Source organism: Amborella trichopoda, chromosome 1 (assembly GCF_054954075.1).
Source record: "Amborella trichopoda isolate Santa Cruz 75 chromosome 1, AtrichopodaSantaCruz75HAP2 v2.0, whole genome shotgun sequence".
Taxonomy (NCBI): domain Eukaryota; kingdom Viridiplantae; phylum Streptophyta; class Magnoliopsida; order Amborellales; family Amborellaceae; genus Amborella; species Amborella trichopoda.
In genome coordinates this window covers 8,070,875-8,090,611 of record NC_142336.1, presented here as the reverse complement: position 1 = coordinate 8,090,611, position 19,737 = coordinate 8,070,875, and the positions used below count along the sequence as shown (strand labels likewise).

Genomic DNA, 19,737 nt, shown 5'->3' with positions numbered 1-19,737 from the left:
TATGCGGTCTAAAGGTATAAAGCATCCATCTTTAGGTGGTCCATCTAAAAACAAGTGTAACTAACAGTCTAAATATTTTTTTAATATAATTATTATTTTTAGTTTTCAAAATATTTTTTTGGTTACAGTTGGCATACGAATTCGTCCATAGCTCTAGAGGTAAGGTGCACCTTCAAATTTTATCATGGTATATAATTTTGATGTAAAATATTCTAAAGATTATCTCAAAATCTATTTTTATATTTAATTATAAAATTTTAAATTTAAAAAATGGTTAAAATCAAGTAGATTTATAAACATATGAGACCCTTGAAAATGGACAGCGTAGATAATATGTTGTAAAATGCATTATTTCTAAGATTTAAAATCTTTTTATTTTTCATGGCCATACATCTTGATATCGAGATGATCAATCAAAAGGTTTTTTAACATTAAGACTACATTTTTCGATGGATTTTTGAGGTGCATCCGTAGTTCTACATTATAAGGTTGCATTTTTATATAAACTTTTTTTTTTTTTTTCATATTTATGATGTCCATGTTAAAGATTATGCATTTTTTCAATATTAGAATAAAATTATATTTAAAAATTATATTTATGGCCAAGCCCGCATTTCTAAAATATGCAGGGTAGGCTGAATAGAAACCGTGTCCTAAAATTTATAGTTAGTTAGATTTGAAAAAAAAAATGCGGACCTCACCCTTTGAAAAAAGTGCGAAGTTTGATGACTTAAATCGCAATTGTGAGAACTGAGCAGAAACAATGGGCGTGTAGTTCTACGTTTGATGGCTGCACACTATACCTGTTAGGGTTACCTGCTCATCAATGGCGGATCTGCTTCTCTTTCCCCCTTCCTCCAAGCTCTCCTCATCCATGGCGGAATTTTTAGATCACAACTTCAAAACCCTAGATGATCTTCTCAAAATCACTACGGTTCAGGACAACCTGAATAAAGAATGCTTGGATTTGGATCGCCATTTGATGGATCTTAGTTACCGTTTCTCAGAGGTTGTGGCTTCATTTTCTTCACATTCTGATACGATCAAGGGTTTCCTTGGTGACCTAAAGCTCAAACTAAGCAATTTTAGGGTTTCTGGGCCTTGCGATGAATCAGGTATAATTAGGTTGAGAACTTGATTGTTTTAATTTTCTGCTATTTCATCTTTTTTTGTGATGAAAATTAGGGCCTCCTACTAAGTTGATCTGTTCGTTTGTGCTGTGTTTTTGTAATTCACTGATGCATCTAAATGGCCATTGTTAGAGAAGTAGGTAAGGGAATGAACACATGATACAGATAGCCAATGTAATTTGTGCTTTCTAAATGATTGAAATGTAACTTTGTGAAACCGGTGTCATCGGATAGTATCCGAGCAAATTAATTCATGGAAGCAACATTTTCCTCTATTGTGATACTGCAAAAGATATTATGAGCAATCTAATATATTCCATCAATGACATAATATGTTGAATTTATATCCCAATTAGCTTCAAGGTGTGAAATTTTTAAAAGGAAATGTTACTAATATGTGGGATGGTTTGGATTGCGTATTGTCATAGATAATAGATAATTTTAATTACTCAAAAGAAAATTCTGCTGGTGTCGTTCATCCCTCAAATTCACTTTGGGTTGATTTCATTTGTGCTGCTTTCTGTTTTTCTTTTTTGTTGGGTGAGTTAATTGGGAAATGTGGTAGTCTTCCATCGTTTTCCTTTTATTTTGTGTTATGATGCATTATTGTTTTTTATCTGGATGTTTTGGTTCGTCTCTATGTGGAATTTCTTTATTTATTTATGTGTCTTCAGGGTGTTCATTCAAAATTATTGTCTTCTTTACCCCATTGTGGCATTAGTTTCTTAGGTGAAGATTTGTGCTATATATTGGTATGGGTTTTTCCATGATATTGGTGCCCTCATCTCTTTGAGTTTTCTGTGGAGCGTTGTATGGGAAATGTGGTGCTCTGTTAAAACTATGTTACATTTGTTTCCTACTTTTTGGGGGTGGATTTGTTATTTCATCGAATGCAGATTCTCTCATGTTCTTCTATCTGCGTTGGTCTCCAATTGACAAATTGGTTTTTTCTTGTATGTGACACTTTGTGGTTCTTGCTTTTCAATTGGTGGAGAGTGCCATTAACTTATACTAGCCCCTAGTTAACCCTAAGTTTCTTATTTTCATTGGTTTATATATATATATATAGAAGCATCTCTAAAGTTCATCACATAGTCATAGTTGTCCAGTAGTATTTGAATTTTTATAATTATTGTACTAATCAGATTTATCTAAACTTTGGGGCGTGTGTACATATGATCAAGTCGCACCAAAATAAAATATTAAAAAATAATAGACATAAAATAAAATGACAAAATTACCCCTGAAACTTTATAGGGGTAATTTTTATCATTCAAATTATTTGTTTTACATTTTATTCATGTGCATCTCACTAAGGCGTACACACTTGCAAAATTTTAGATCATTATGATTTGTAAAACAAATATTAAAATTCAAACGCTATCAGACATTGGTGACCGTGTGATAAACTTTGAACGGTGATAAAGCTGTAGGTGAAGTACTGTAAAACTATGTTTGTGGTATTGTATGACCCAAAATTTTGCACACTCTCTCTTCATCTCAATAATCAAAACCAAAAAAAAAAAAAAAGTTCAATTTGAACCCTAGATATGGTCAAAATTAGTCCCCTCCAACAACGAATCTGGGCCATTCACTTGGTGAATTTCAAGATCTTAGCCGTTACAAACTCAAAATCATTTTTTTCTTTTTTAACATTGTTCATCTAATGATAATGAAGCCATCTAAAAAAAATGGAAAAGAAAAGGCCTAGATTTAAGCGTCTTATCAAAATGGACGGCTTATGTTAATTGAGTTAAAAAAATACTTTCTAGATTCCATTTTCAAATTTTTTTTTTTTGTGAATGTTCATTAGAATGAAAAGAGTGTATATTTCAAAATTTGGATCAAACAAATGACCCTAACCTGGTTTGCGAAGATTGTTGCATTATACTATGATACAACAGTTGCATGAAATCATTGCCCTATATATATATATATATATATATATATATATATATGTAAGGCTTATCTTTGTAGTTTGATTTATTTTTTGATCATTCTTATCTTATTATCTTGTTTTTGGTTCAGCAGTAAACAATAACATTGGAAGCATTTTGTCAAAGGAGTTGCCTTTACTTGCTAAGGAAGTAGGTAGAGTTGAGATGGTTCGAGTCTATGGAGGTGAGTTTCATTATATCTGAATTCTAATTGTTCTTGTGCTGCCACTTATCTATTATTTATTCATATTTGCTTTTAACCCAATATTGATTGGTTTCTCCTTGAGTTTTTTTTTTTTGTAGATGAGAATACATTCCCTTGCTCAACTATACATTCACAATTGAATTTCTTATTGGATTTATTAGTACATTTTAATGTTTTAAAAGTCTGATTCACCACAAGACTAGCTGGAGCCCTAAGTAGAATTGACTTGCTGAGTCCTATGGTGTGTCTATTATTAAGGGAAAAAAAACTAAGGAAATATGGAAACAAATCTAAAATGAAAGAAAAAATTAGAAAAATAAGGAAATAAAGAGCACTTATAGATTTTATTGGAAACCATAGATCTAGGGAGATCGGCCACCTTTATTTTCTTTGAAAATTTAGAAAATGCCTAATATTTCATTCATTTTTAAATTTTCAGAACTTATCCAAAGAATTTTTTCTCAAAGATGGCTATGTAGGTACAACAATGATAGCAATCTATAAATATATCGTGGATCTCACCAGGTGTTTTGGGGTATTTGGTCACAACAAAAAACGTTTACTAAGGAAAGCTTCTCAGGGAGTGGTATTAAATAACAAGGCACTAGTAACGGAGTGCTGGACATCAATAAAAGCAACCTTTGAGTGACTTCAGCATCAAAAAAAAATCCCCTTTATATGATGAAAGGAAGCTCCTTATTGAAAGAAAGGAGATATCTACGCCTGATCATGCCCAAATCAGCGATCGGACAATCCAGAAGGTGCAGTTGTTGGTGGGTATTTTCGATACTCTTGTATCCCCGATACGAATAAAGGGGAAGACGGTAGCGACCTAGGCCCATAGGTACCAAAAATGTTTGCGGACTACGGATGTCCGTAATAAAATAAGCTTAATTTTGGAAGAATTTGAAAATGTATTATTCTGGCCTCAAGAAACATAAGAGTGTGATATTTGATGTCTCAAACATGCCTATCAAGTTTCGTTTCGATCAAACTAAGATTCGGTAGATCAAAACGAAATTTCATTTTTAATGCTGCTCTCTAATATACCCAAAATATCTCATAACTAGAGTTATATTGCCAAGGTTTTTGGTGGGCACTAGACCACTATAGATAATTTAGAAAGCCTAAAAACCCCATAATACCAAGTTTCGGCTCATTTGAATCCCTCGGGAGCCAACTTTCTTAAAATGGGTAGGTTTTAAACCATTCATGAGGAGCCTCAATGAATAAGTTTCCATTTATGGAAGCTGTGTTTTATAAAAACGGGATTTCTTGTGAAGGTCATATATTCTTCATCTTAAAACCAATCAAGCTCAAAATTTTATTTCATTTTTAATTCATTTTAATTATATTTTTTTTCAATTAAGTTAGATGTTGAGTATCCACCCATGTTTTTGGATAGCTCTATATAAATACTTTTGTTTCATTTGTAACCTAAGGATTGAAATGATGGCTTATGTTGAATGAAATGAGTAGAAATTAAGAGATAAAAAGTATTCTTTTGAGCTTTGTTGAAAACCTTTTATCCTTGAGAGAGAGGAGAAGGACTTTATATACTCCTCTCCCATATCCTACATTTTCAAATTCTCCACTTCCATACCTCACTTCCAAACTCTTCACTTCCATACTCGTTACTTCCATACACCCTACAACATATTTACCTATACACCATACCTACTCATACACCATACCTATACATACATCATACCTATCCATACACCACATCTACCCATACACCACACCTACCCACATACAATATCTACCCATACACCACACCTACCTATACACCACCCCTACCGATATACCATATCTACTTATACACCATACTACCCATACACCACACCTACTCATACACTGTATCTATCCCTACACCACACCCATCTATACACCATATCCATCCATGCTCCTCTCAAGGTGTCGGTCTCCTTCCACCTAGGCATCGATTTTCTCACGAAGGCGTCGACCTTTCTTTAGCCATCAGTATTCTCCTCTTCCTCCCTCTCTCTTCTTTCTCTCTTCTCTCTCTTTTCTTCTCTCTCTCTTCTCTTCTCTTTTCTTCTCTTCTTTCTCTTCTCTCTCTCTCTTTTTCTCTCTTTACCTCTCCCTCTCTCTCTCAGGAAGTATTTTCCTCATTTTCCCTTTATTTTGATACTTTTGCCCATAGCGCCCTTGCGAGTTTTCACTATGGTCATCTTTTCTTTTCTTCTTTTTTTGACATGTTTTTCCCATGGTAGCCTTCGAGTGGACACCATGTCTCTCATTTGAGAGTGAGTGCCTCGAAAGGTTTTCACCACACTCCCTTTATTTTGACACGTGTGCCCATAACGCCCTTGCGCGTTTTCACAATGGCCGTCTTTTCCTTTCTTTTTCTTTTTCAAAATAGCTATGGGGTGCACACCATTCTGTCATTTCTTTTTCCTTATTTTTCTTTTCTTTTTCTGTTTTCATCATTTTTTTGTTGGGGTGTACAACTCAAAATCCCTCATACATTCTCACAATTTAGGGTCATGTGGTAAGGACCATAGGGCAGTGCAGTTTATGGTCATGCAACTAGGGACACAGAGTAGTGCAGTTTATGGTCTTGCAACTAGGACCAGTAAGTCGTGCACTTTAACGTCATGCCACAGGGACGAATGCCACGTAGTTTAAGGTCTTGTGGCTCGAACCAAGGCTCTGTAGTTTAAGGTCTTACAGTTCAAACCAAGGCTACGTAGTTTTAAGGTCTTGCAGCTCGGATCAATATGTGGGCTCATGATTCATTTTGCATAGATTTGGGCACCAAGTTCAATTACCCATTGTTTATCAAACTTTGGATGACGTCTTTGGTGGCACGACAATCTTTGGTCATGTGACCAAGCATTCTGCATTCTATGGTATGGCGTCCGCAAGGATGTGGGCAAAAGTTTCAAAATAAAACGCTATGGGCCTAGCCACTGCCCGAGAGAGAGAGAGAGAGAGAGAGAGAGAGAGAGAGAGAGAGAGAGAGAGAGAGGGAGAGAGAGAGAAGGGCAGAGGCCTAGCTGTTGCCCTAGATGAGAGAAAGAGAGAGGAAGAGAGAGAAGAGAAAAAGAAAGAGAGAAGAGAGGAGAAAGAAAGAAAAAGAGAGAAAGAAGAGAAGAAAAGAGAAGAGAAGAGAAGAGAGAAAGAAAAGAAGATAAGAGAAGAGGAGAGATAGAGAGGAAAAGGAGAATACTGATGGCTAAAGAGAGGTTGACACCTTGGTGTATGGGTACGTGTGATGTATGGGTAGGTATAAGTATGGTGTATAGGTAGATGTGGTATATGGGTAGGTGTGGTGTATGGATAGGTGTGGTGTATGTGTAGGTATGGTGTATAGGTAGATATGGTGTAGGATGTAGGGTGTAGGGGGTATGAAAGTGGGGAGTTTGAAAGAGTGAGGTATGGAAGTGGAGAGTTTGGAAGTGGAGGGTGTGGGAGAGGGGTATGTGTAAAGTATTCTCTCTCATCTCTCTCAATGGCAAAAGGTTTTCAACAAAGCTCAAAAGAACACTTTCTCTCGTAATTTTAACGCATTTCATTCAACATAGCTCATCCTTTCAACGCTTGGGTTACAGCTTACACATGAAGTAAAAGTGTTTATATAGAGCTATCTAAAAACATGGGTTTGATTCCCATAACTCATTCTTAGGGAATGTTATCCCTTCACTCTCATGATTGTTTCTCAAAGCCCCGATGTCAGTTAACCTCAAGAGCGAATTCGTTGTGACCGTGACTCGAATGGCTTTGATTTGAGGTAAAGTCCCATGTTTATGGTTTTTTGGCATACTTTTCTCTAAGATTTCTTCTGTTTCGAGTGTCATCTCAAGTTGTGCCATATGTCAAAACGTGTGTACGAACAACATTCTGAAATTTAAACTTGATTGGCTTTAAGTTGAAGAAGATATGACCTTCACAAGAAATCTCATTTTTTAGAGAACACAGTTTTCATTGCGGTTCCTCATGAATAGTGTAAGGCTTACCCATTTTTTGGAAATTCAGCTCCCGGGGGATTTGAATGAGCCGAAACTTGGTATTACGGGGTTATTGGACCCTCTGAGTTCATCTGTGGTGGTCTGGTGCTCACCAGAGACCTTGGCAATTTAGCCTTAGTTATGAGGTATTTTGGGCATGTTAAAGAGCAGCATTGAAAATGAAATTTCGTTCTAATCTGTAGAATCTTTGTTTGATCCAAATAAAATAATGGGCATGTTTGGGACATCAAATGCCACCCTCTTATGCTTATTAAGGTCAGGATAACACCTTCTCAAATTATTCTAAAATTAGGCTCATTTGAATATGGGCTTCCGTAATCCGCACGCATTTTTGGTACCTGTGGGCCTAGATTGTTACCATCTTCTACTTTATTCATACCGAGGATACAAGTGTGTCAAAAATACCCTACAACAACAATCAAACTAGCTTAAAATGGTCATTCTGATCTGTGGAATTTTTGTTTGATCCAAACGAAACTTGACGGGCATGTTTGGGATATCAAATGCCACCCTTTCATGCTTTTTGAGGTCAGGATAACACCTTTTCAAATTCTTCCAAAATTAGATTTATTTGAATATGGGCTTCCGTAATTTGCAGGCATTTTTGGTACCTGTGAGCCTAGATTGTGACCGTCTTCTACTTTATTCGTACTGATGATACAAGTGTGTCAAAAATACCCTACAACAACTGTCAATCTAGCCTAAAATGGTAATCTGATTGTTGAATCTTTAATCGAAGGTACCTCGAGGTTAACCTCCAAAACTAAGGCCAATCCGAGGCTAGATGACTAAGATGTTACCCGTCAAAGCCTAACCATCTGGTTTACAATATTGATCTAAGGCCAATTTTCAAAGCTTCCTTAAGGTATACAATAATAAAAAGCCCAAAAACCTTAGGGAAAAAAATTGTATAGAGATGAGGCTCTAAACAATCAAATTTGAGCCTGCCTCAAAAATTTCACTAGAAGAGGTTGTTTTGATGTGCAAATATCCTCAAATTGATCATCTCGACATCAAGATGCATAGACATGAAAAAAAAATGGATTTCAAGTTTTGAAAATAGGGTATTTTGTAATGCATTTTTGGACCGTCAATTTTCAAGATTTTCAAGTTTTCATAGATCTGTCGATCTACACTATTTTTGAAGCTTTAAACTTTATAAATAAATATGAAAATATATTTTAAAGCTATCACAAAGATTTCTAGTATTGAAACCACATTTCTCGACACTATTTGAAGGTAGGCTCTAATTTGATTGTTTAGAGCCTAGGCTCTATACAAACCGCACCCAAAACCTTATGGGTGGAAGGTATCAATATAACAAGGTTACTTCCAAATTTGTGCCATTGGATGGAAAGATATGGCTTCTTGGCCTAACTTACAAAAGGACCCCAAGAAATCAATGACCAATGAGCTCAAAATTTCTTTGAGAGGAAAGTGATGATGAAAAAACTATTTGGTAAAAATTTCCGCCAAGATCTGATATTGAGAAGCACCTATTTTGGTGGCACCTTTGGATCACCACAGGGGACTACAAAGAAACGAAAACATACCCTACTGGGAAAATAGTCCATCATTTTCTTGAGAATTATAACAACCAACAAAAATTTTTGCCAAATTTTGGGGGCCGTATCTCCCAATTCTCCAGGCCAAATGGGCCCAAAATTTAGTAGGTTACTCGTTGCTACATGTGCTTTTCATCCATATAAAGATCTTGGTTCTTTTGCTTGGATCGAGGTCTAATCAAGCCGAAAAGTTGGGGGTTTGTCTACTTTAGAGGGAGCTTTTCATTTTAGAGACAAACTTATCCATATATGGAAATCCACGATCGAAATCCAATTCAGGGGTGATTTTTATTGAAAGTTGTCTAAATTTATGAGATTGTAGTTGCCAAAACTAGCAAAAAGTCAAATGGCTAGATCTCTCCAATCCCACATTGTCTTAGGCCAAACTTTTCACCGAATGTTGGTTTTGGGGCCTTTCACAAGAATCAACAAGCTTATTGCCAAATTCGAGCGCAACGATGAGGTGTAGAAGTAGGTATATAGTTTTTATCGAAAATAGAAAATCAAAACTCAAAACAAGTGAAACTTATCAAATCATGGACGGTTTTCGCTCATATTTGTTGCAAAATGATCGTGGTAAATTGCTCCATGATTTACGGAAGAAATTTGGGTTGAAATGGTGGAAAAGTGATCCAATTTGATGGATTGTTGTGGTGGATGAAGAAGGAAGCCTCTTCAAGGACAAATCATCGAAAATTCCAGGTGTCCCTTTTTGTCATTTTCAATTTTGGCCTGAATTTATGTTTTGATAATCCACCATCCTTTGGGCCAGGTTTTTTATTTTCCACCCACTCTTTTATATTCTACCCATGTTATCCCATGTCTATAAAAGCCTTCTTAACCCTCATTTTTGGGGGTTGTAAAATTGAGATTAAGAGCCAACCTAAGAGAGAGAGTATACTCAATTCTCCAAATTGCCCTTATGCATCTCCCATACTACCCACATCTTTTCAAAATCCTGAAAATATTCTTCAAGTCTCTAAAGAACCCAAAACTCCCTAAGAACTTCTTACTCTTAGGCGTAACTCCTAGGAAATCCAAAATCCAAGAAAACCCATTTTCCAAAAGAACTTAGTGTGGGGGCATCCCCCCGATGCTCTATGAGTTTAGCAATAAAAGATTGTCATTTTAATTATTTGCCTTTGGTTACTGGTTTTTATCTGAGCTATTGGGTCATCGGACACATGCATAGACGAGCACCTTTTAAAGCGGCACATCTTTTTCTAGCGAAGTTAAAAGTTTTAAAGTTTTGGGTATTTGGAAGCTTGAGGTTTTTGTGAGAATTGGGCTTTCGTGGATTTTAAGCCTCCTTGTAGTTAGGCTTGGAAGTGAGAAGTTCTTGGGAAGCTATAGGTTCATTTTTTTGGGACTTGAGGGGTATTTTGGGGAGATGCAAGGGTAAATTAGGTAGTAAAAGAAAGGCTTAGGGGTAATTTAGGGAATTGGGTACATTTCTCTCGTTAAGGTTGGCTTTTAATCTCAATTGTCTAGCACTTAAAACTGAGGATTAAGAAGGCTTCTATAGACATGGAAAAATATAGATGGGATACTAAAATTAGGTGGGGGAAAATAAAAAACATGGCCCAAAGGAGGGTGGATTGTCAAAAGTAAATTCGAGCCAAAGTTGAAAGTGACCAAAAGGGATGCCTAAAGTTTGGAATTTTCAATGTTGCCCTTGAGGAGCATTCCTTCTTCATCTACCACCAAAACCGATCAATTTGGACCGTTCATTCACCATTTCGGCCCAAATTTATTCCATGAAATTATGAACTAATCAATCACAATCATTTTGCTACAAATTTGAGCAAAAACCGTTCATGATTCGTCAAGTTTCACTCATGTTGAGTTTCGAATTTTCATTTTCGGTAAAAATTGCATATCAATTTCTTCACCTCCTTCTTGTGCTCAAGTTGGCTGCTTTTTGACAATCAGCGAGTGAAATCTTGTGAAGGACCTCAAAACCAATGTTTGGCGAAAATCTTGGCTCAAGACAGTGCCCGTATTGGAGAGATATGGCCCTTTGACTTTTTACTATTTTTGGAAATTGTATTCTCATAAATTTAGACAATTTATCACTAAAATTTAACCCCCTTTCCAGTACATGATCGTAGATTGCCGCATATGAATGTGTTCATCTTTAAGTTGGGAAACTCCTTGTAAACTTTTGGCCTGAATTACTTAACGAATTGTGAAATATCGCTCCAAGATTTAGCAAAGGTTATGGGGACTTATACATATTTCACTTGTTGTGAACCCCCAATTTTTGGCTCAATTTGACCTCAATCCGAGCAGAATAACCCATCATCTATATATGTATGAAAAACTCATGTAGCAAGGAGTAACATATTGAAATTTTGGCTCATTTGGCTACATGAATTGGGATATATGGCCCCCAAATTTTTGCCAAAAAAATTTGTGGCGCTCGTTGTGATTCTCATGAAGATGATGAAGCATTTTCACAATATGGTTTCTTTTCTTTCCTTAGTGGTCCTCATGTGGTTTGCAAGGATGACGCCAGAAATGCACTTCCTTATTCAAAATTGGCTGAAATTTTTACCGAAGCCTTTTCTCATCATCACCTTTCTCTCTTAGATATTCGAAGTTTACTAGTCACTAATTTCTAGGGTTCTTTTGTAAAATTGGTCCAATTTGGTGGACCAAGCCTGCGGTTTAAGGTGTTCAAGGGGCCATATCTCTTTCATTTGATATCGAGTTGGGCTCAATTTAGATTGTAGCCTTGTTATATTGATACCTTTTATCAAGATTTTAAAAATCGGCAATCCGGATTGGAGTTGCCCTTTCCAAATATAAAATCCAGGGAACCATTGCAGTTCTCGTAATATATTGGGAACCGGCTAGTTCTTTCTACGAACCGGCCGATTCACTGACAAATAGGCCAATATGTTAGAGAACCGGCTACTGAATCGGCCAATATGTCAGAGAACCGGCTACTGAATCGGCCAATCAGCCATTGAATCGGCCAATATGATAGAGAATCGGCTATTGAATCGGCCAATCGGCCAATATGTCAGAGAACCTGCTACTTCTATTAGTAAAGAACCGACCGATTCAAAGTCAACCGGGCCATTTATTTATTTTTTACTTGGTTCCACTACGCTAGTGCATAGTATGCCTTTGGTCATGCGGACTCACCACTTTACAAGCTTTTCAGACCAAGAAGTTATTGCGGGACTCTCAATAAAGTGCTTTGGGTCCTTCTTCATCATTTTTTCCCAGATGTGGGATTTATGCAATACGACTCATTTTTAAAGCGCACTAGCCTCTCCTTTCCTTCCCACATTTTCGATTTGGGATTAAATGTTTGCCCCCTTTCCTCAACGTCTCTGTCTCTTCCCTCAATTCCATAAATAAACCATGGGATGTTTAAAAAAAACTGTGCCTTCTACCTATGCAGCATGAGAATAAGTAAATTATATAAAAATCAAAGTAGAATAAGTTGGGAAATATATTATCATTTCCCAAATTGGTTTTATTTAAATGAAGAAAAAAAATGAACCCTTAACGAAAATGGAAGCTATGAGATAGAAAGACTGGTCCAATATGTCTGTGAGAGAGAGATGCCCATTATCTTTGTGTTAGATAGGGAGATCCAATATGTTTGTATATTTGTATGTGTATGTATGTGAGAGAGAGAGAGAGAGAGAGATGTCCAATGTGCTTTTTGTGTGCATGTGAGAGGAAAAGTTCTGATGCGTGTGAGAGAAAAATTATACACAAAGATGACAAGTAGTATCACAAAATTAGTACAAAAAATTAGAAAAATCATTTTCTTCACTGTAAATTACAAAATGAGTATTAAATTTTTTGTAAAAGCATTGTATCAAAATTAGTATAAATAAAATAGTAGTAAAATTAGTAGACACTCAAAAATGACGTCTCAATTTCATGTTTTTTCCAAAATACTAAAAATATATAATGCACTACCCCCGTTTTTTTGAAAACTCAAAAAACAATATTTTTAGTGATTTTTTGAAAACCTTTTAGCTTGGATCCAGCCAATTCTCTAGTCCGGACCACATATCCACTGGTCCGAATCGGTTTTTTAGGTGGACGATCCGGGTCACCAATCCATTTTTAAAAACCTTGCCTTTCATCCATAAAGTTCTTGGGCTATTTAGATTTGGATATCTTAAGGAGTCTTTGTAAATTGGCCTTAGATCAATGTTGTGAAATAGATGGTTGAGCGTTGCCAGCTATATCTTGATCATCCAACCTCAGATTGACCTGATTTTTGGAGGTAACCTCAGGGTTCCTTGGATTAAAGATTGAACGGTCAGACAATCATTTTGGGCTGACCGTGCCTCCTTCTGCACCCTTTTCGATTGTTGATTTGGGCATGATCGGGTTGGACTCTTTCTCGTTTTTTCGCAGGGAGCTTTCTATCATCATATTAAGGGGTTTTTCATCTGAGGATTTATTATGAGGCTACCTTTTACCTACTGTAGCCATTTTTTATGGTCTCTGCAGTATTCCGGTAGTTATCGTGCCGGGAATTTATTTGGCTAGACATCGTGACTTTTTGAGTCCGGTGTTATTATATTTGCGACAAAATACACCCAAACACCATGTCCAATGGTGTTTTGTGGAAAAGTAAAAAGAATCCAAAAAATACGTACCCGACATTCCAGAATCACAAAAAGTGTGATCTCAAATCTGGTGGCTGGAGATGTTTCTTTCCTCACTCGCACATGAAGAAGCCTAAAATACTCCTCAGATCCTTCCCCCAGAACTTTGTAATGATTGTATTTTGGATGAAGGAGATCTTGGGATAGACATTCTTTTCCGGAATGAAACTTTAACCAAAAAATCCAAAGAAGGAGATCTAGGGATAGACATATTCTTTTCCAGAATGAAACTTTAACCAAAAAATTTAGAGGAGATCTAGGGCTAGACATATTCTTTTCCGGAATGAAACTTTAACCAAAAAATCTATAGATTCACTGATTCTGTGCTTGCTTTGGGCTTCCAGAGGTTTTATAATAGCAAAGAGCGTCTAATCCTTCCTAGCCCCACCCTCTAAATATGAAAGAAATTACCAGAAATAGAGACCTTATTTTTGGTTTACTAAAACAATTTATTATCGACAAAAGAGTGTGGCCTAGTCGAGTCTATATAGGCTCGCAAGATACTTGGGACTCATCCAACTCTGTGCACTAGTATCACTGAATATATTAAAAGACTCAGGTCTTTTAGAATAATGTCCTCTGAGTTTACAAAAATAAATATTAGGACTTGCCCTAGCTTGGTGGACTTGGGCGTTCAAAGTCTTAAATTGGAGTTTTAAAACACTGGCGCATTGACCGACAACATACGTAAATGTAGCACTAGTTAAGCTGCTTTAGGAAATTTTGGATGTAATATCGAGGCCTCGAGTGCTTGTAAACACAATGTAACCTATAAACCACACAATCTGGGTGATATGAGATTTTCTTGAACCAAATCTATTCGTGGTTCTTAAGCTTAATTGTGGTTTGGCTTGGGGACTTTAGAGTTTTTTTGTGAACTGCATCAAGATTTGTTTCTTAGGCTGAATTATGTGTCAATGTGGATTTCAAATGAAACTGAGGTCCCTCTATTAATAACAAATGAAGAAACTATAAGGAGAAGATAATATATGTGGATCATAGTTGTTGGGATCGGGATCGGGATTGGGATCAGGAATAGGAACGGTACCGGGATAGGGATCTGGATTGGGAGCGAGGGATCGTGAAATGTTGGAAGATCTCTATGGTTGGGAACGTCATCCGTACAATGCACATGTTAGGAATTGAGATTGCCAAATGTTAGGGATTGAGATTCCAACCTTTTGGGGATCTTGATCCCAACCTTTTGGGATCTTGATCCCAACTTTTTGGGGATCTTGTTACCAACCTTAAAGTATATGATAATCTACGATTATGTGTACTCTTTAAAGCAAGGATCTTATTGTTGATAGCGAGCAAGCAATAGTTGTGTTGCTAGTTGGTTATAAACAAAGAAAATCATCAATTTGGTTATTGTCTTGGTCTTTAAGGTTGGGATCGAGATCTCTAAAGCAGGAATCGGGATCCCTATGAGGGGTTCGAGATCCCAAAATTTAAAAATCAAGATCCTTGAGTGATCTGTTCCCGGAGCGACTGAATTGAGATCCTATAAAGGATCGCCTACCAAAGTAGGAGATCCTGGTAACTATGATGTGGATGACTCAAATATAATTTGTAAGCATGGAATCTGTCAATGATAAAATTACCATCAAAATAAATAAATATTTATGAGTAATACATTTGTATTTTGTAAGATTTATAGAATTCTGGCTTTAAGAATTTCTAGAGTGAAGCTCTTTCTATACATACTCTAAATTGTCTCTGAACTAAAAGTTCTTGTAATGCTTCCCTAACGAGAACTTGATTATTGTTATTTTATTTACTTTTCTCTTAAGTTTGTGTTATCTATACGATTTTTATATGTAATCGCGTCTTTCCAACATGAGTGTGTAAATGTTAAGGAGTAGCATGTTTATCTTTCTTATTTTTTCTTGTGTATGTCATATTCCTTTACAAGGGTCTAGGAAAGTAGAAATCACTGTATGTTCTCTTACATTGCTTTATATACTTTTCAAGGTAGGTGACTTATATGATCTTGATTGACGAGTTGACTAATTTTGGCACGGCTGGATCAGCCTGGGATTTTAGGAAGTAGTCTAGGTTGGTGGGAAATCTCTTCCAACCCAAGCTGTTCCTGTTTCATGATTTTCCTTATCCCTTGCATTATTGATTCTTTCAATTGAATTTTAAAGTAGGAGATGCTTGGCAAGCAGATGTGTGATTAGATCTTGTTCAACTGCAGAGACCACATTAAAGCTGGAAGCTCTTGTCGGTGATCTTGAAGATTCTGTGGTCTCCATTATGAATATTAACCCAAGGAAGGGTAACCCCATGATAATGGGAAGTGCCCCTAACCAATATGTGAGGACAAATAGAAATCCTTGTTGGTTGCATAGTGATATTAATGATAACAAATTAACAATATATACTTGGGTTTGAGTTGTTTGAGGTTAAGTCATTGAAATTAACTGACAATAACTAAGGAAGTGTTGTGTATTACCCTTTGCAGCTTAGACCATAAATTGTTGTAAAACTCCTTACATTCTCACATATTAGAATTATGTAAAGGATTTTTTTTTCCTAGTTTATACTTTATACTTAAGAAACTATTCTAGACTTTTTAGTACTGCTTCAAAGAAGAGGAGATGTTGTAAGCCTTACTGTGATGAAAAGCAAGAACTCTCATTTCATCCCACAAGAAGAAAGAGGAAACGAAGATCTAGAACTTCTACCAGGTGTACGCATCCAATAGTGCATGATTTGCTACATCATCCACCAGTTTTTTGTTCATTTCTTTTCGAGAACTTAATTTAATTGGTGAAGAAAAGCTGCTGGACAGAAGAAATAATTAGTGCGCAATATTTAAGAAAATATTTCATAATTGCTACTATAGTTTGTTTCATGGAACTATACTAGTAATTTTATACTTTCGGACTGTCCAAATGCAGGAAGTTGAAACCAAGCAGCAGAAACTTGTCATGGCTATTAACTCCATAAACCTTATAGAGGACATGTTAACCAATCTTGTAAAGTCTCAGCCACAATGGTCTCGCCTGCTAAAAGCTGTTGACTCCAGAGTAGAGCAATCCTTGGCCATTCTCAGGCCTCAGGCCATTGCTGATTATCGAGCTCTCTTGACATGCATTGGATGGCCACCTCCCCTTTCAGTGAAAAATCTTGATCAAGGAGAGAAAAACCCACTAATTGTTATGCATGGATCGATTAAAGAGAACTATTCTCAGAGTGTGCTTTCTCTCTGTACCCTACAGCACTCACACATTTTGAGGCGAGCCCGGATTTGTAGCCAACTAAGACATAATAAGGAGAACCGATTGCTAGATTTGGGTGCTGTGCAAAAACCCAATCCAAATGAGTTGTTATGGACAATTGAGGAGCTTGTTTCTCCTATATATTCTAGGATGGAACCTCATATTGCAAAATGGGCTGATAAACCAGAGTTTATTTTTGCTCTCGTGTATAAAGTAACATGGGATCTCGTGGATGGAGTTGACTATGTCTTACAACCCTTGATAGACAGGGCGAGACTTTCAGGTTACAGTGCAAGGGAGGAATGGGTCTCTGGTATGGTTGCTGGGCTTTCTCTCATTCTCTCTAAACAAATTTTTTCTATCCTGGCTAATAGATATAGAGATGGGGATCGAGAGGTGAAATCCTTGTGGCTTCACTTGGTGGATTTGGTTCTCTCTTTCGATAAGCGGATGCAAGAACTTGTAAGCTCAGACCTCTCACTTCCAATTGCCAAAATTGCACACACTGATGCAAGCTTGTTGAGCCCTAGGAGTGCAGTGATACACATATTTTGTGATCAGCCTGAGTGGTTTGTAATTTGGACCGAGATAGAGCTTGAGGATGCTGAAGAGAAGCTTAAGACTCAACTAGAAAAGGACACTGCATGGATAGTTGATAAAGGATCAAAATTTGAATCAGAATCACCCCAAAGCCAAATTCCTGAGTCTTTCCTTCTCTCTACCATTGAGGACTATAGAGCTCCTCCAATTGCAGACTCTACGATTAAACTAGTGTTCTCTCTCATTGAGAGATGTCGTTCTTTGCCCAATGTCTTATTTCAGATTCAGTTCATCAAACTAACTACATCTCCTATTTTACATTGGTTTCTTGATTTATTGATATGGCAGTGTCAAGAAATTGACCTCTCAGCCTCTTTAGGTGATGATGCTGTGATCTCTACGATCATGAATTGCATAAATGCAGCAGGGTATTGTGTATCTGTTCTTCGAGAGTGGAGTGAGAAGCTGACCTTCTTAGAAATGAGATCCACAGAGGAAGAAATCCAGAATCAGATAGACAAAGCACTACCAGAGACCCCAACCTACTTCTTTGATGAAGAAATTGAAAAATTGGGGAAATTTCAAACTGAATGGCTCTCGGAAATAATGGCAAATTTCTTGCGAGAATTTGATAATTATTCACATGACTATGTGAAAAACAAGAAGCAATGGCAAGAAACAGGAGGTGAAGCTTTTGATACAGTTGATGGGTCTTCTGGTTTTGCTGTCCTGTCCATTTCTACTGAATTCATTGCAGTTTTGGATAATTTACAAGGAAGGATTCGAAACCTGAACATAGGATTGAATGCTAAGGATTTCTCAGATCTCTGGCGAAGCATAGCAGGTGGATTAGACAGGTTTATATTTAAGAGTCTATGTTTGGGTGGCACAAAGTTTTTGGATCGAAGGACCAAGCAGTTTGCGATTGATATGAAAGCACTTTTTAGTGTGTTCAAGCCTTTTTGTGTCAGACCAGAAGCATTTTTTCCTTTCATAAGTGATTCATTGAAGCTGCTGGCCATGTCCCATGAAGAAGCAAAGCATTTAGGTATGATTTTGGGTGCCTTGAATAGTTCTGTTGACAAGAGAAAACTGGAATTGCTAAGGCATGGAATCCACCATATATCACCCCGCAAAGCTCTGAAAATACTCAGGAATCACATATATTGATTTTCAATTTTAGATGGTATGGTTTTTCTGTTGAAGTGTGTTTTTGAGGTGTATTGTTTGTTAGATTTGTGCTTATGATGAATGTTCAGTAAAACCAGACGGAAGTAAAAACTAGGTTGGGCTAGGTTGGGCTCTCTCTCTCTCTCTCTCTCCTCTCGCAAGTTTATATTTTGCCGAATTTTGACTGATGGACACCAGACATGGAGCTGTACTAGTTCTCGTACACAATTGTTTTGTAGGTGTTATTCTATTTCTGTTTGTAAAAGCATTTTGATTTTAATGTGGTTCATGATTTTAGGGTAATTGGATTTAGAGTATTTCATTTTGGTTCACATGAATTTAGATTATTTTGATGGGCCTCTTGATTTCAGCGTCATTGGGTTTATTACAGTATTTCCTCTTGTGACAAGATGCACTTCCTTCACTAAGAAATAAACAGATGAAATAAAGAAATAAACGAAGCTCCTGATATCAACTTTTAATCTGATGTAAGAGTATCAAATGAGTCGAGATGGAAAAATGTAGAGAGAGAACCCAAAATGCAAGTCTCAGGAAAGCGATCCCAGAGCTGTCTAACTTCACGGATACGTGTCTGTAATTTCTCGCACGTGTCACTACATTAAATTAAGATGCTAGTATTTGACAAAATTAAGATGCTAGTATTTGACACTTAAAACGAAGACACCATTTGAAATCTTTGTTGGGAAATTTATCGATTATCTATAAGAGATCAATTATTAATAGGGATTGTATGCAATAAGACTATTTACTTTGATATAGGGAGGTTACAATATATTTTATGTACTACTATTCAACATGAAATCATGTGTTTTTTATCGGTGTTTTGGAGTTACATATAAACAAATAGACGATGTGTTAAATTGGTCATATCTTACAGGTAATTTGATAAATTTCCAAAAAAAAGTCCTCATTCATCCAAAATCCCTCTCTCCCTTCTTTAAATAGCTTGAAGAAAATTAGCACTTTGGACACTTGGATTTATGTTGAATGCTAACACACCTCGTGGTGTCTATAGGTTGAGAGTTGAGAAAAAAAATTTCATCAATCTTTTAAGGACTTAAAATGTGTTAATGGCATGTTTTATTCACGGGAAATTTCTCTTCGAGAATGAAATTTCCATTGATCAAGCTGCTTTCATGTTTGTTTATGAGAAAACGGAGGAAATTCTTCCTGCTGTACATATTAATACACTTTTATAGGAAGGGGCTTCATACTCTCCTAGGTGTCAAGCCAATTTCTCGAAAACTTCAGAGAGATTTTCGTGAAAACAAACGTTCTCTTATGAGTCTTAAACGTAGAGA

The 19,737-nt window shown here is 36.5% G+C and overlaps 1 protein-coding gene across 8 annotated transcripts; it reads left to right on the top strand.

Annotated features, from left to right (window-relative positions):
• Positions 1–762: 762 nt before the first annotated feature.
• On the top strand, positions 763–18,718 carry LOC18426259 (RINT1-like protein MAG2). Of its 8 annotated transcripts, none has more exons than XM_088860146.1 (5): positions 763–1,115; positions 3,162–3,251; positions 15,457–15,536; positions 15,679–15,797; positions 16,385–18,718. In XM_088860146.1, exons 4-5 carry the CDS (start codon positions 15,738–15,740, stop codon positions 18,413–18,415), a joined length of 2,091 nt encoding a protein of 696 aa, XP_088716272.1. In that variant the 5' UTR covers positions 763–1,115; positions 3,162–3,251; positions 15,457–15,536; positions 15,679–15,737; the 3' UTR covers positions 18,416–18,718. The 8 variants fall into 8 exon arrangements, with proteins under 8 accessions (XP_088716272.1, XP_088716266.1, XP_088716275.1 ...); XM_088860140.1 differs by having other exon boundaries at positions 15,453–15,536; XM_088860149.1 differs by having other exon boundaries at positions 3,159–3,251.
• Positions 18,719–19,737: the final 1,019 nt, after the last annotated feature.